At 43.9% G+C, this 17,688-nt stretch overlaps 1 protein-coding gene across 2 annotated transcripts; it reads right to left on the bottom strand.

Annotated features, from left to right (window-relative positions):
• Nucleotides 1-3,103: 3,103 nt before the first annotated feature.
• FRG1 (FSHD region gene 1) lies at nucleotides 3,104-12,442 on the bottom strand. Of its 2 annotated transcripts, XM_082238294.1 has the most exons (9): nucleotides 12,308-12,441; nucleotides 11,270-11,337; nucleotides 9,503-9,625; nucleotides 8,834-8,888; nucleotides 7,724-7,838; nucleotides 7,139-7,243; nucleotides 6,324-6,415; nucleotides 5,083-5,193; nucleotides 3,104-3,246 (listed from the first exon to the last, which is right to left on the bottom strand). In XM_082238294.1, exons 1-9 carry the CDS (start codon nucleotides 12,367-12,369, stop codon nucleotides 3,210-3,212), a joined length of 768 nt encoding a protein of 255 aa, XP_082094420.1. In that variant the 5' UTR covers nucleotides 12,370-12,441; the 3' UTR covers nucleotides 3,104-3,209. The 2 variants fall into 2 exon arrangements, with proteins under 2 accessions (XP_082094420.1, XP_082094419.1); XM_082238293.1 differs by lacking the exon at nucleotides 3,104-3,246 and having other exon boundaries at nucleotides 5,010-5,193; nucleotides 12,308-12,442.
• Nucleotides 12,443-17,688: the final 5,246 nt, after the last annotated feature.

Raw genomic sequence — 17,688 nt, 5'->3', positions numbered from 1 at the left:
CGGCCTTTATTACGCTCCCCATAATAATGGGGGAAGAAATCAACCCCGCGAGGGCTTTGCGCATAGCTGTCAACTTTCCCCTTTTCTTGCGAGGAATCCTATTCGGAATAAGGGAATTTCCCTTAAAAAAGGGAAACGTTGACAGCTATGGCTTTGCGTAATGGGCATTTAAAAGACCAGTATAACTCCGCCACTGGGAAAGAGACCACGCCCACGACCCCTCCCTCCAAGGACTGTCCCGTCTCTTGGGAATCTCCACGCGTGCAAGAAAGCAGGTCGTGAAGAGTGAAGAGCTTGGTAGCCGCTTTGCCCTCCCTCGATGGGTCGCACATGGAGTAGTTAAAAAATAATGCTAGGTCACATTTAGGCACTAAATGAACCAAACCTAGTTGCTCATGCGCTCCTTCATCTTCTCCACTCTCGATTTCACCTCCCACGTCAGATTTAGCAGCAAAATATAGCTTGCGGTTACATTCAGATGAGGCAAAGCGTAGTTTTGCTGCTGAACCTCAACAGAGACGGGAAAGTAGAGCACAGTTCGTGTGGTATACTCATGAAAAAATCCAGTGTCAACTGTATCAATATGCTAACTTTTAAAAACAAAAGCCAGTCACTTCACTAGCAAAATGCAACCTTGGGTAGGTCTACACTCACGCCCCAATTTTTGGGGTGGGGACGGGGTGGGTTTAAGCCTTTTCCCAATCCAAATCCCCGTGAAATGGAATAATAAGGCTTTCCATGTGGCTGACTTGGAAGATTGGATTTCCTTGACGCCACAAATACTTGGCCATGTGCCACAATGCGCTACTGCTCAAGAAAAACATTTTTGTTTTAAATGTTCGTTTGAAACTGGTTTGGCAGAATAAAGAGACTTTTGCACAACTTGTGGAGGGGTGGTGGAACTTTGTGTAACCAGTTACACAACACTGCTAAGTTTCAGTCTCGAAGGGGACTTCTATCTAAAGAGAGAACTTTAAGTGACAGGGGGGCTGCCCCACTTTAGACTTTGTGCTTGTGTTATGAGTTTAAGCTCTTTTGAATGCTGATTTAAAAACCTCTCCACAAACAGAAAGCTTCCACCAACAGGCAGAAGTTTCTTAGCTCTGCTATGCTGGTTTTCCATTTTCAGGGAGTTTCAAAGACATGGAGTTTTTTTAAAAAATGATGCAACTTCCAGCAGCCAGTTTCAGCAGTGTATTACAGTATATACCAGCTTTTCCCACCTTTCCCCCTATGTTGACTGACTCAGTCTAAAGAGAATGGGGCCCTTTGGTGGCACAATGCAGTATGTGCCCACTTGATCTTCAGATACTGTATTTATTTTAAATATACATTATTGAGCCAACAGATACATTAGGCACAAGGCAATACGAGATATATTAATTTCTGAGTAAAACCTGTTATAGACAAGTATTCATACATTCCCCCACGCTGCCATAAATTTCCCTTCACGCGCATGACAAATGTCTTTTGTGAAAACACCCCTCCCCGAGATTTCCTTAAAGGGTTTTAGAACGTATTTTTTTTTTGGGGGGGGGGAGTTTGAATGCCAGGCTCCCACTCTCAGCTTTGGCCACTACAATTTGTAAGAAAGAATTTCATATTGAGGGGAAAATATGTCTTTTACTTGTTTATTTCACATGTTCCACCCAATGTAATTTTTTGTTGATTGTAGGTTACTTGCACGGGACCAAAATGTGTGACGTCACTCCCAACTTCTGAGTAAAGATTTGCATGTAATAATAATAATAATAATAATAATAATAATAATAATAATAGTAATAATTTATTTATATCCCACCCATCTGGCTGAGTTTCCCCAGCCACTCTGGGCAATTGAGTGTTAAAAACAATATAGCATTAAATATTAAAAACTTCCCTAAACAGGGCTGCCTTCATATGTCTTTTAAAAATAGGATAGTTGTTTATTTCCTTCACATTTGATGGGAGGGCGTTCCACAGGGCGGGCGCCACTACCGAGAAGGCCCTCTGTCTGGTTCCCTGTAACCTCACTTCTCGCAATGAGGGAACTGCCAGAATGCCCTCGGCGCTGGATCTCAGTGTCCGGGCTGAACGATGGGGGTGGAGACGCTCCTTCAGGTATACAGGACTGAGGCCGTTTAGGGCTTTAAAGGTCAGCACCAACACTTTGAACTGTGCTCGGAAATGTACTGGGAGCCAATGCAGATCTCTCAGGACCGGTGTTATGTGGTCCTGGCAGCCACTCCCAGTCACCAGTCTAGCTGCCACATTCTGGATTTATTGCAGTTTCCGGGTCACCTTCAAAGCTAGCCCCATGTAGAGTGCATTGCAGTAGTCCAAGCGGGAGATAACTAGAGAATGCACCACTCTGGCAAGACAGCCCGTGGGCAGGTAGGGTCTCAGCCTGCGTACCAGATAGAGCTGGTAGACAGCTGCCCTGGACACAGAATTAACCTGCGCCTCCATGGACAGCTGTCAGTCCAAAATGACTCCCAGGCTGCGCACCTGGTCCTTCAGAGGCAGTTACCCCATTCAGGACCAGGGAGTCCCCCATACCTGCCCGCCCGGTCCCCCCAAAACAGTACTTCTGTCTTGTCAGGATTCACCCTCAATCTGTTAGCCGCCATCCTTCCTCCAACTGCCTCCAGGCACTCACACAGGACATTCACCGCCTTCACTGGTTCTGCTTTAAAACAGAGGTAGAGCTAGGTGTCATCTGCATACTGCTGAACACCCAGCCCAAACCCCCTGATGATCTCTCCCAGCGACTTCATATAGATATTAAAAAACATGGGGGAGAGGACAGAACCCTGAGGCACCCCACAAGTGAGGGCCCAGGGGTCTGAACACTCATCCCCCCCACCACTTTCTGGACACGGCCCAGGAGGAAGGAGAGGAACCACTGCATGACAGTGCCCCCAGCTCCCAGTCCCTCTAGACGGTCCAGAAGGATGTTATGGTCGATGGTGTCAAAGGCCGCTGAGAGATCCAGCAGAACTAGGAAACAGCTCTCACCTTTGTCCCTAGCCCGCTGACAATATGGCACCATATAAAAGCATGATCTAGTCTCCATTTTAACATGAACACTTTACTTCCAAAAGAAGAGACAAAGTCAGTGTAATTAAAATCTACTTTAACAACAACAGCAAAAGTTTTATTAAAAAGAAAAGAATTAACACACTGAATAAAGGAAGTGAAAATATACGGAAGACCAGCTTCTGTTCTGACTATTTGCAGTATCTGTCAGCTTTCAATTTTGATCTCCTGCAAGACAAAGTGGGGTAGGGGAAAGGCAAGGTAAAATAATTGGTATATCAAAGTAATACAACTGTCAATAAAGTAGAATTAGTACTGGCACACTTTTAAAAGCCAGAGGTGGTTCATTATTAATTTCTATTTAGGGCAGGAGTGACAAATTTATTTTGGCTCAAGGACCATATTCCCCCTTGGCCAATTCTCCAGGGGCTGCATGCCATCAGTACGTGATGCCAAAAGTGGATGTGGCCAACTCACACCTTCGCACAGAACTTATACAAAGCTACAGTCCAGTTAGCTTACCATCATGGAAAGCATGATTAAAGTTAATCAAAGACTGAAGCACATTCTTTCTACAGTGCTAAACAGCTCTGTTAACAGTCACCTGAAGTCTGATAACGCCATTATCGAGATTGCACCAGATATGGACAAAGAATAAAAACAGCGATGAGTATGTACATTTCAGTATTGAAGTTCATCATACACAGGCACCACTCATGATAAGAATTTACTTTTAAGAAGGCAATCAGCCATGGGTTGTAATGCTCAAAGGCACTCAACAAAATGTTTTTTAAAATCCCTCTTGGAAGAGCTTTGAGTAGCAGCTGCATGTAAGTATAGCTGCATGAAATCTGCCAGTATACATTAGCACATTTTGTAGAATACGGCAGACTAAGGACAAGTTCATATCCACATGCCCACCATCTGACAACTGCAACGTCAAGGGATGGATGCGCACATGTGAAGCAGCCAGAGCTCAAAACAATCTAGAGCTTTTCCATCACTGGAGGCCACCATCCAATATCAACGCTTTACATTCAGCTGAGCCCTTGTCTACACAACATCCAGTTAAATGGTTGAACTGTTGCATTGCTTCACAGTGAAAGCAGCATCAGCTGCACACATGAACACTCCCCTATGGGAAATTAGGAACACCTCATGTAGAAAGAGGAGAGTGCAAAATATGGTTTGAAGCTCAACATCAAAAAAAAGAAGATCATGGCCACTGGTCCCATCACCTCCTGGCAAATAGAAGGGGAAGAAATGGAGGCAGTGAGAGATTTTACTTTCTTGGGCTCCATGATCACTGCAGATGGTGACAGCAGCCGCGAAATTAAAAGACGCCTGCTTCTTGGGAGAAAAGCAATGACAAACCTAGACAGCATCCTAAAAAGCAGAGACATCACCTTGACAACAAAGTCCATATAGTTAAAGCTATGGTTTTCCCAGTAGCGATGTATGGAAGTGAGAGCTGGACCATAAAGAGGGCTGATCGCCAAAGAATTGATGCTTTTGAGTTATGGTGCTGGAGGAGACTCTTGAGAGTCCCATGGACTGCAAGAAGATCAAACCTATCCATTCTTAAGGAAATCAGCCCTGAGTGCTCACTGGAAGGACAGATCCTGAAGCTGAGGCTCCAATACTTTGGCCCCCTCATGAGAAGAAAAGACTCCCTGGAAAAGACCCTGATGTTGGGAAAGATGGAGGGCACAAGGAGAAGGGGACGACAGAGGACGAGATGGTTGGACAGTGTTGTCAAAGCTACCAGCATGAGTTTGACCAAACTGCGGGAGGCAGTGGAAGACAGGAGTGCCTGGCATGCTCTGGTCCATGGGGTCACGAAGAGTCGGACATGACTAAATGACTAAACAACAACAACAACATGTAGAAAAGTAGCACGAAACAGAGAGGGCAAGCCATACTTCCTGATAAGCTCATTTTTGGTGTACAGGGCATTTTTGCAAAACAGCTCTTATAATACTGTGTTTGCATGTTTGTTGTGTTTGCTAGCACAGCTGCTCAGCACGTCTGACAACTGCCATCCCATTGCAACAGAAAGAGTACCTGTCCAACAGTGCCTCGTGAAAGGTGCCTTCTTTCCTAGCTTTTTTCAGAGCTTTACTGTCTTCTTGGCTTACTTTTAGTTTACGGTCTTGAAAACTCTGAAACTTCTTCCTGGAAAGAAAAATGCAGAAGGTAAATATCTTCAGCCTGTACGAAATACAGTGGCCGAGTGTCGATAGGACTGCAGCCAAAACAAGCCCACGGAGAAATAAAAAAATGCAGGGTATCAGTGAACTCCAAGGGATCTAAGAGGTATACAAAGTAATGGAGAGAGCCTTGGGGACTGAGCATGCCCAGTTGCTTCCAAGAACCACATAATGTGGAATGCCAGCTGGAAAACTGTTGGGTGTGGTGGGGTAGGGCAGTGAATTGGTCTGCTTTGAGATCCTTCCACTTGGAGGACGACACATTCCTGTTAGGGGTGAGGATAACCTTCAGCAGGTTGTTGCAAATCACACTTGCAAACATTAATAAGCCTATAGTAAGGTAAAGGGACAACCTGACCATTAGGTCCAGTCACGGCCGACTCTGGGATTGCAGGGCTCATCTCGCTTTATTGCCTGAGGGAGCCAGCATACAGCTTCCGGGTCATGTGGCCAGCATGAGTAAGCCACTTCTGGTGAATCAGAGCAGCACACGGAAATGCCATTTACCTTCCCGCTGGAGTGGTACCCAGTTATCTACTTGCACTTTGACGTGTTTTTGAACTGCTAGGTGGGCAGGAGCTGGGACCGAACAACGGGAGCTCACCCCATTGCGGGGATTCAAACCGCCGACCTTCTGATCGGCAAGTCCTAGGCTCTGTGGTTTAACCCACAGTGCCACCCGCGTCCCAATAAGCTTATACCATGCATTTAAAAGCCCCACTAAGGAATTAAAGAGGTATTGTGGGTTGGGGAAGAAAGGGCGTTGCATTTGTTATAAAACAAATATCCAAAAAATTCATAAAAGTAATAAAGTTCCATTTATGGATTATACTAGGGATAAACAGAAAGACAAGTGGTGCAATGTATCAGGCTTGCATCTGAAAACAAAAGCACATCTCCTTGTCTTGTGAAATAAAGTTGGTCCTTAGAACAAAACCCACCAGATCCTCATGATGATAAACTTTCTTCAGCTTTTAACATGTTTACACAAGGCTCGGGACCCAAAGGTTTTCGATCAAGGAAACTAGGGGTTATTTGCATTCCAATACAACTTGCTTTTGTTTTATTTTTAGCCAAGAAACCCTTGTTACGTACACGTAATTGATTTCACATTGCTTAACATTTCCTTGGTCTTCTTCCGGAATGTCATCCTTTTGCTTGGCTTCCTTTTCAGCACACGTCCTGATCTAAAAAGAAGCATGGGGAGAGACAGTGCTATTTTACAGTTGGTTTAACTGAAAAAGTTCAAAGCCCAAAATATCCTCTCCTCTCTCTTGATATTATTCTTTCCTGATTAGCTTTCCAGTTTCACTGGACACTGAATGCAACAGTCACACACCAGTATGCAAAGGAGCTTCTCTGACAAAATCTTCTTGTAATGCCTCTGCAAATGCATTTACACATATATGCAAACTGAAGAAATATCATATTGACATATCACATTAGCAACAGTGGTCAATATGGGGAGACAGGGTGTGCATACTGCAAGGACTACTGGGGGAGCAGGAATTAATCGAGTATGCAGCTAGGTTAGAGCACATGTCTAGTTTCCCCTGGGCAGGGTAGAGCACTCTGCTATGCAAATTGAAGCCCTATCTACCTTCTGAAGCAATGCAGTCCAAAACCCAGTTTGACTCCTCACCAGCTCTTTCAGCTAAAATCAGTGAGACTCCTCCCTTCCAGTAAAATAAAAAGAGAGAGAAAAAGTTCAGAACAGAGATGCATTCCAGTTAAAATGGATGCTCCAAGTCATCTGACCAGGCAACATACGCTTGGGTTAAACAATTATTTTGCCTGTGACAGCCACTGAAGAAGTTCCACACTGAAATGTTCTGCCCGTTTCTGCATTTTTCCTTTAAGCAGTCACACAGACAAATATAAGAACTGCACATACAGGCCATTTGAATTACCTTAATCATTTCCTCGTTATCTGCAGTTTTACTTTTGGCTACAATATCGCCTTCTTCATTACAGCTGATAAAGCAGCTGTTTGCTGCTAACAGCGCCATTTTCCCCTGAAGGGAAAAAATAAAATCAAAACAAATTAGGAAGACTCTTATTATATTTCTACAAGAACGTCTCACAATTTTATCCGATATTACTTCAATAGCACTGTAACAATCCACTTCATTCAAAACCCATTCATTTCAATTTAAAACTTAAACTCATTTCGCATGTTGATTTTAAAACTCATAATTAGCCTTCTTGTCATTTTATGACAATTACAACATTGGCATTTGAGAATGCAATTTAGAATTCAAACTTGGTATTTGTGGATCAGTTTCAATGCTGCATTTGCCAAGCTAAACATTATTTTCAAGGCCATAAAACTATTTCAGTATGATAGAATGAAACAGCCACTTCTAAAATTTTGATATGGCCTCTTAGTTAATGTTGCATCACTGGCATCTGATATCAATAAAAGCAGCTATAATCTAAAACCATTGGATTATGTATTAAGACATTATGTATTAAGAATGACTGCTGACACTTGCCTCTTGAAACACTGGCTCCCACTGCTCCCTCGAACCTATTGCATCAGAACGTCCAATAACCAGCCCATCTGAGTTAATGCCAAGGTATTTACCATAGCCAGATTTCAATGCAATTCTTAGAAAAAGAAACAAATAAGCAAGTTATGACACTGGAAATTGATTAGTTCATTATCAAGGGCTATGGTTTTCAAATTATGTTCCAGGATCTTTTGAAAGTTTGTTTGTTTTAATAACTTTCATTTTCCAAATTTCAGTTTTATAACAATCATGAAAATTAACAAACTTTCCAATAAAATACACCATTTGACTCTCTCCTTTCTGTGGTTTCTTATATTATAGTTTGCTTGCTGCATCTTCAAATTAATTCCAATTATTATTTAATCCCTAATATTTCTTTGACAAATATGCTTATCTGCTTGTTGAGTTAATCCTGCTAATGAATTCAATTGTTTACAATAGTTTTTCAGATAGTCCACGTATTTTGCCCTTTCTTTATTAAAAGTTTATTCTTCTTGGTTTATTCTTCCATTAAGTTTTGCCATTTCAGCATAGTCCATTAATTTTGTTTGACACACCTCCTTGAATGGTGAAAGCTTGTAATCATAAGAGCAGCGCTTACTGAAATCTCAGAAGCCAGGAGTATTGAATAAGATTTCAGATAGCCACATAGGTCTATTGTCCCCACCCTCAACTCTACCAGAAACAGAACTAATTACCCAAAATAAGAACAAACAACACAAATAAGCTTACTTTAGGCAAGTTAGAGAATTAGAGCAACCTTGGAACAACTTTATTTTCCTCTGCAGAGAACAATTCTGCCTAATAATCTATAGATCACAAATGCATGCTTTAGCAACTGCAGGGGTGTCACGACCCAACTCTGAGTCAGAAATTTTTAATCCATGCATCCATGGACATGCACAAGATGTACTCTACCACATTCCTTTATTTAGGTCTCACATCTAGTTTATCAAAGGGGCAAAACACTGTTTCTAAGCTAGGATTAGAAAGTAAATCTAAGGAAAGGCAGTTTCAAACACTCTTGTGTCCAGTAACCTAAGAAAGCCTGGTTAACTTAATGGTTAATATAAAGCCAAGGTGAGTACCTACCTTGAATCTGAAAGCTTGACAGCAGTAAATTGTTCAGGAGGGTATGGCCCTTCATCTGGAAGCATTAAAAAGAAATTAGACACACACAGGCCAGAGAATCCTGTTATGAACTGCTTATGCAAGAGAAGATACCAAAGGCGCTGGGGATGTTGTGTTGTATCCAATTTTAGCCATACTCAGAACAGACCCATTTAAATGACTGCATGTGACTAATTTAAGGGCAAAAATATTAATGGTTCTACTGCAAGTTATTTTGTTTTCCCATTCTCAATGCACACACTTCTCTGTTTTCCATACTGAAATAAATAACAATCCACTTATATAGCAATAGGTTGGTTTTCTGATAAACATTTTGCACTCAGCTACTAGAGCACAAGAGGCAAATTTGTACAGGATAAAGGCTACACTGGTCCATTTTCAAAAACTGGCAGCTAAATAATGTGGTCAGCATAATTTACCAAAAGTTCATTACTATAAATAAATAACTTAGATATGTGTGGGAAGGTGCACAGTCTGGAAACTCTTTTGGACTTATTTGGAAAGCTGGGTCATAGTACAGTTGGTGCCACAGGGCAATACAGAATCATTAAAATAAGTGAGGCTTACTTATCCATGCCAAAAATGAGATAGGGAGGGAGAAAATTTCCCTCCACTTTTGCCCATACCAACCTTTATGTGGTGCTCCAAGGGTAAAAAGGCCATTGTCAAGAGCACTGATATAGGTTCCAAGACCCATCTCTATCGCTACGGTTCCTGTGATTTCACCAAAATTTGAAACAGTCCACCACCCTTCTAATAAGAGAGGAAACAAAAAAGAAACAAGAACACATTTGTTTTCTTCACAATTGCTTGCTGGGAATGTTTTGAAGAGACCAAGCAACAAAGCAACTTTTCCATCTTAACCAAGCATAATGCACAATGACAGTTTACTTAATAAACTTAAAAACTGTTAGTGACAAGAAACCATTAAATAGCTGAAAAGATCTTTTTATAATCTTTGGTTTGGGATGAAACAAGTTCTGCAGTCTTGAAAGCTACTAAGAACAAATACTTCTGGCTAGGCATACAAGAAAGCTGCATGACTCCTTATTTGATCATAATGCAAGCCCTCATAGTTTGGACATCAAAATCACACTAGGAATGTTGAATACAATACAGATATGGCAATTCAAATAAGTACAAATATGACATTCTGGATGCTTCCATCTACTTCCTTCATGCTCCTCTGAAGATCAGAGGCTGCTTAGAGCATATCTTGTAATGAATAGTCCATGTCTTTCAATTTTTATAAGGGAACAACTGAGAGTCATTATGAAAGCATGATGCAGTGGCTAGAGACTTTGACCCGGATTGGAGACACCCGGGTTCAAATCCCCACTCAGCCATGAAGCCTGTTATGAACTTTGGGCCAGGCACTGTCTCTCAGCCAACCTTCCTTACAATGTTGCTGTGAGGATAAAAGAACTATATATGACACCATGGACCTATTGGTGGAAGGGGGGCATACAAAAATAATCAATACACAATAAAGTATGCTGCTTTTTAAAAGCAAAATTCTCAGTCTGACAGCCAACTAAGGCTCAGCTTACATGTAAAGCTAAGCTAACCCATGGCTTAGTGCAAATGTTTAGGCTCCTGAAGAGGAGGTCACAGCTGCTTTGCTCCTCCTCCAGTCATTTTACTGCTATGCTAAGCTAAACTGTGGTTTGGCTTAGTGTGTCATCTGAACTAGGGCTTGTGGTTTACCTCTTTCCAAGCAAACCATAAGCTGTAGCAAAGGTTTGTCTCATCCTTTACAGCTCACAGGTGGTTTGGAAGGGTTAAGCCACAAGACTGGGTTCAGACAACACACTAAACCAGAGGTTTTCAACCCTTTTGAGTACACAGCTCCCTTGACATTATTTCTACGGCACCCCTGTGGGGCTCAGGAGCCCAGTTACATCACCCCATGCCTGCAGAGCTGGCAGCCTCTCACTCTTTTCCAGACACCCTCGCTTGTGGAATGTTCCCTCAGCCTCCTCTCCTCTCCACTCCCTTGGGAGTCTTCTGGGCAGCCGCCACAGCCATCCCTGGTCTCTGAGCTCCCTCAGCTCCTGGCAACCAGCACCCCCTGGCCAGCCCCAGAGACACCATTTGTCTGGGGAGCTTGTAGCCAGGGCTGCTGCAACAAACAGCTGTGCAAGCCATTGGGAGGCAGAGGCATGAGAGGGCATCAGAGGAGGGAGGGAAGGAAAGAAGGACAGAGACCAGTGTGGCCCGCGGCATCCCTGGCCATCATTTAAGGCACCTCAGGGTGCCACAGCACACTGGTTGAAAATCACTGCACTAAGCCGAGCCATGGCTCAGCTCAGGGCAGGGCAGCAGGAAAACAACTAGGGAGAAGCAAAGGACTACCAGTGTTCTCCTTCATGCCCCTTTGTGGAAAAATGAGCTTACCAACAATATCAAGTTTATCCTCAGCATCTTCATCTCTTTTCCGTTTTTTATCTTTGTTTTTCTTCTTACTGCAAAATGACACAAAGGGGGGAAAAATCAATTGCATGCTTTGTGTATGATACACAATCACCAAACAGGTACTACCAAGAGAAACAAACATGTTTCATGTAGGGAAAGGTGTGCATACCAGAGAAGCCCAATTTATCACAAAGGCTGCAAGTGAACGTGAACGACTATTTTGATTCAGACAAGGCACATGTTTTACTCCAGGGCTGCAGATGGCATCAGTGCTAGGACCTCCTCAGCCCAACAGAGAAAAGAGTCTGGGAGAAGTGTGTATGTGTGGGAATACTGGGTTGTTTTCATTATATATTTTGTGGTTTTATATCTTGATTTTATTCTGTGAACCGCCCTGAGACCCCCAGGTATAGGGCAGTATATAATAATAAATTATAAATTTATATATATATATAAATTCAATTAATAATAATAATAATAATAATAATAATAATAATAATAATAATAATAATGTGCAACTGCGAACTTTCGCCTTCATCAGGAGACAGGCTACTTACATAAAACCCCGAACTCCTGAGTCGCGAAGCGGAGTTTCTGCATATAGAAAGAGGCAGAACAGAAGGGGGGAAGCGCACAATCACAACTTAGCCTCGATCGGGCGCTTCCAGCAGGGCTCCCCTTTCGTCCTTAAAAAGCACGATACGGTTTTTCCGCAAGGAAGAGAGGCCGGGGTTCAAAGCTCCCCCGAGGAAATCGTTAGTTCCTGACGCCGAAACTGCGCCCGCCCGAAATCACCATCGTCGCGGTGAAATGCCTCTGAGCGTGTGCAGAGCGCTTTTCCACCCTCCGCTAAGCGCAGCGGAGAGGCAGAATGCACTCTGCACACGCTCAGAGGCATTTCACCACGACGATGGTGATTTTCGGACCCGGCAACCGAGGCCCGGACTCGAAGAAAGGAGGCAGGATCCCACCTCCTCTTCCCAGTACCTGGGGAAACCCGACCCGCAGGAAGAGCCTCACCTTTTCGATTTCGTCCCCTTCAGTACCAGCTTGGTTCTTCTGACAGCAGAATACTCCGCCATGTTTGGCCGCTTCTACGGAAGCCGCGGAGGGACAAGCTCCGCCCCTCCTCTTTCTTCCCACTGCCGTACGGCGGCCCTTGAGGGACACGCCGCGCTTTTCTCCTCCGGAGGCACTTGGGACGCGACGCCTTTGAGAGCTGCTGGCACGTTTGGCAGCGAGGGAGGCAGGCAGAGGGCGAGAGGGGAACCCCAGGCTCGGGCTTCTCTTCCTGCCGCCGCCTCGCTCGCCCTCCTGGGCCAGAGGCAGAAGAGGAAGCCGGCAAGAGCCGGCCTTGAGTCAAAGCAACAGTGGGGCTCTTGGGGTTTTGATCATGTGTATCTTAGGAACCACAAAGCGGCTTACAAACGACATACCCGCCAACATCTCTCTGATGAACAGAGGGACGTCCCAGTCCATAATGATTATTTTACCATTTATACCCCACACATCTTACTAGGTTGTCCGAGCCACTCTGGGCAGCTTCCAACATATATTAAAAAAAACATAATAAAACATTAAACATTAAAAAAAAAACCCTTCCCTGTGCAGGATTGCCTTCAGACAGCTCAGGGGTCGGATAATTTCATACCCTCCAACATTTCTCCAATGAAAATAGAGACATCCTACCATACTCTCCAATATTTCTCCAGTGAAATTAGGGACGTCCTAAGGAAAAGCAGGACATTCTGGGATCAAATCAGAAATCGGGATGGCTTCTCTAAATCAGGGACATCCCTAGAAAATAGGGACATTGGAGGGTCTGAAATGATGAGTAACAGTAAGATAACGGAACCTCACAAAAACATACCCCCCAACATTTCTCCAGTGAAAATAGGGACGTCCTATTCAACAACAACAACAAAACAACAACAACAACAGTATTATTTATACCCTGCCCATCAGACGGGGTTGCCCCAGACACTCTGGGCAGCTTTCAACATGTATAAAAACATAATCAGACATTAAACATTTAAACACTTCCCTATACAGGGCTGCCTTCAGTCAGATGGCTTGGGGGTCAGGTAACTCCATACCCTCCAACATTTTTCCATTTCTTTCTCTCTCTGTCTTGAGAGGCAACGGAGTATGCCTCTGGGGCTGAAGTCAAAGTGCTGGAGAATCACAGGGGCTGGTGTGGCTGCAATGACTGGTAACTCATCACTGCTGCCTCCAACTTTGCCAAGTTAGCAGCACTGAAGTGACCTCTCTGGGCACAAGCCTGGGTAGTGTGTATGTATGGAGGTATTGGGCTCCCCAGACAACAAGACCCCCCTCTCAGCTTCGATGCAAAGGTGCAAAGGAAAGCAGAGCAAGATGTTTAGCACCAGCGTGGCTGCAGGAGTTGCTGGGAGGAGGCATACAAGGTGCCATCCAGCTGTCTTAGGGACTCCGCTCTGGATTTGTGTAAGATTTACTCCTTAGCCTTTTCTTCTCCATAAGATGTCCTGCAAGGCATTGAGCATAAAGGTCAATAAAAGCTGGTTATTAGCAATCTCCTTTCTACACACTGGAAGCAGTGGCGTAGCGTGGGGGGTGCCAGGGGGGCTGGCCGCACCGGGCACAACATCTGGGGGGCGCGCGCTCGCTGCCTCCGGAGTCGCCGAAGAGCCTCCGGCGCAGGCTGTAGCAGAGCCCCATGTCTCGTGGAACCGACGAGCTGTGCGCGCGCCCGGGCTGAAGGCGTCCGGCAGGCAGCGGCTGTCAGCCCCGCGCGTCAGGGCCGCGGAGGACGCGCCAGGCAGCCCCTCCTCACAGCCCCGCCTCCGCTGCTGCTGCTGCAGCTGCTGGGCCATGTTGCATTTTCCTCGCCTCTCTGCCCCCCTCCTCCTCCGGGCAAGCGGCGTGGTTTGGGCGGCAGCGCCAGCGGCAACTCGCCTCAGATCGGCAGGTTAGGGGTTAGGGGGGGCGCAAATTACTTGCCTTGCCCCGGGTGCTGACAACTCACGCTACGCCGCTGACTGGAAGAAATCTACTTTGGATATGTTATGTACTGAGTTGAATAGGATCCAAACTGCAGCAGTCTGATTGGTCCTAGAACAATAGGATCCAAAATGCAGCAGTCTGATTGGTCCTAGAACAATAGGATTCAGAATGCAGCAGTCTGATTGGTCCTAGAACAATGCAGCAGTATGATTGGTTGACAGGAACCACCCAATCATGCTTCAGGTAGAAGTGAATCCACAACCTGATTGGCTTACAGTAGAATTCGGGAATTAGCCAATCATGTGCAGCCCATTGTGTAAATAATGTATATAAAGCAGATACTTTGAGGGGACATTCATTCATTCCTCCTCACCACTATGAGCTGAATAAAGAGCATGAAATCACTCTGCGACTCTGAGTATATTTCAGGATATTTCCCACTATTTCCACCAGATGTTGCTGGCACTACAAAAATAACTCTACATCCAGTAAAGGAACAAGTCTTGTCAGAAATTCACACTACACTATAGTGGACTCTGCTGGCATTCTGCCGTTGAAAGGAAGAAAGTGGGGGTTATATGTTGGCCCTCAAAGTCAGGGTTAACACTTAGCTATTATACTCAGTATGAGCAACCCAAAATCACAAAGCTTTTCAGAGAGCTTTGCCGTATAACAAATTCTATAATTTAGTACAGTGGTATTCAGACTGTGTTTCATGGCCCTCTTAGGTTTCTTGGGAAACTAGTTAAGGTTGCCTGATCTGTAATGGTGGATAATCACTCCTGAAAGAGAGTTTGCCCACCATTGCATGGGTGTTCGGTGTGGGTACAGTCTTACACCTCACTGCATAATGGTTGTGCCCTAGAGACTGGACCAGCACTCAGTGTGAACTGACTTGCACCCTAGAACTAATGTCAGAAGTATTTTGCAGCCCACAGGAGCTCCTCCTGAGACACATCATGAAAAGTGTTCCCTTAGGCATAACTGTTGAAAGTCACTCGGTATACGATGGCTATTCTGACAAATCTCACAAGAATGAAAAACAGATTGTAGTGTTTATATGCCTTTCTTTGAGAGCCAGGAGATATATTCTCTTTCAAGCTCAAGAATCCTTTCCGAATTTTCTTTGAACTAAACCCTGTGGATATGCTGTATTATGAGTAATCCCTATATCTTTCTGAAAATATACACTCTGTGTTAGCTTGTGCGTAACCAAATTATTCTGAAAAGGCTTCTATATATAAGCTTATTTGCATTTATGCAAAATTCTGATGGCTGTTTGGCTAAATGAAGGTAAGATAAAAGGAAAATACTAGGAACAGCCAATTAACAATCTTAACACTCAAGTTCCATTTTTAAAAAAGTAAGTGTGCCTGTTGAAAGCCAACCATGCAATGATTTTAATAGTGTCATTTGTTACAGTCTTATATCCAATTTAGCAAGTGAGATCTGCACTTGAAAACAGGCTTCCACAAGTGCAGCCCATATAAATTTACATTTGGATGAACATATGCATAGCATACCCACACAGGTGGCGTTGTGGGTAAAACTTCAGTGCCTAGGACTTGCTGATCGTAAGGTCGGCGGTTCGAATCCCCGCGGCGGGGTGAGATCCCGTCATTTGGTCCCAGCTCCTGCCCACCTAGCAGTTCGAAAGCACCCTTAAGTGCAAGTAGATAAATAGGTACCGCTTTATAGTGGGAAGGTAACGGCGTTTCCGTGTGCGGTGCTGGTGCTGGCTTGCCAGCTGCAGCTTTGTCATGCTGGCCACGTGACCCAGAAGTGTCTTCGGACGGCGCCGGCTCCCGGCCTCTTAAGCGAGATGAGCACGCAACCCTAGAGTCGGACACGACTGGCCCTGACGGGCGGGGGTACCTTTACCTTTACCTTTTATGCATAGCAATGCCTACTAGCTCCTTGTTGAACTGGCTGGATGTGTTTTGAGGTGAATATAATTAGAGCTAGATTGGGACTTTAATTTTTTCCATGACATTCAAGAACTCAGCAAAAAGCATGATTGTGAAAAGCAGAGAAATAAAATGGAACCCTTATACGGTCTGGGTGTCAATATTCTATTTATTATTTCTAATTTTTAAATCAGCACTTATTTCAACATTATTTCCCCACTCTTTTTAGTGATATACTTAGGGCAAAATCCATCATCATAGTATCAACTTGTGTTAGCAAGATTGGTCTCAGTTATGTTTTCGTATCAGCTAGTAAGCAGTGACTAAAATGGGCCTTTTTAAAGACAGCCATTTAGGTGCAATTTGCCAGCTAGCATTTTTAAGAAAAATAAAAACATTGTATCCAATGTACTAGTTATGATTATTTAAACAATGAAAATGATTCAGTTTCTTGGTGGTGAAGGAAAGAAATGGAGCTTCATGTTTGTAGATGTAGAAAATGAGTAAACCTTTTTAACAACAACAAAACTGTAGTTGAGTTTTCCTGCAGGTTTCAATGCTGGTATAGGTGATTTCTTTTAGGTGGGTGGATCTGCATTTCCTCACATTACAAAGGCCTTTCTTAGAACTTCCCTCCTCAAAATTTTTTCTTCCTGATCTAGACCTTGAAAGGAAGGAGGAGATAGGGGTGAAAGGATACTTGAGCAAAGCTCTGTAACACTAGGAGTTTTTCCTTCTTGGCTTTTAAAGTGTTCCATTCTCTCATTGTCCATGTAGAATTATGTTTCGAAATTTGGTAGTCTATATATTACTATTGAAGGACGACAAATCACGTCCTCCCCCTTTTGCCTTGTTGGCACTGGACTGTTGATTCTCTGTAAATTATTCCCCAACCTCAAATCTTGGGAGACAATGCCTGATGTCCTTTATAGTCTCCCTTGGTGCCTGCCCTGGCAGAGCTTAAAAGAAAATGAATCCTTGGCAGCATGTCCGTGTGCACTGCTGCTGCACTTCTTGGTGATAAAACTGTAAGCTTTTTTCCTTTGAAAATTGTATTTACTGCCCCAGAGGAGCGCTGTATCATTTGGTTATACAAATGCTTCTCTAACTGGCTTGAGGTGATTGGTCTCCATCTCAGGGTTCTTCGCTTTGCCCACATGGATTTGGGCCTAAGTGACTTTGTTGTGTTTTCTCTCTTGTAGTGCTGGATTATACTGGGTCACGTGTCCTGAATCCAGGTATTATTTTCACAAGAGACTGAAGTTTTTGAACTAAAGCATTAAAAATGTTTTATTATGTTTTTATATATGTTGGAAGCTGGGGCAACCCAGTAAGATGTGTGGGGTATAAACAGTAAAATAATCATTATGGAATGGGACGTCCCTATTTTCATCAGAGAAATGTTGGAGGGTATGTCCTCCACAAGAGGTCTGGAGGACGGCAACATGTGAACAGGCCTTTTCTGTAGTGGCTCCCCACTTGTGAAATGCTCTCCCCAGGGAAATTCGG

The sequence above is a fragment of the Podarcis vaucheri genome (genome assembly GCF_965113315.1).
Source record: "Podarcis vaucheri genome assembly, chromosome: 9".
Classification (NCBI taxonomy): domain Eukaryota; kingdom Metazoa; phylum Chordata; class Lepidosauria; order Squamata; family Lacertidae; genus Podarcis; species Podarcis vaucheri.
Note: the sequence above shows the minus strand (reverse complement) of the source record. Positions and strands in the feature narration are given on the sequence as shown.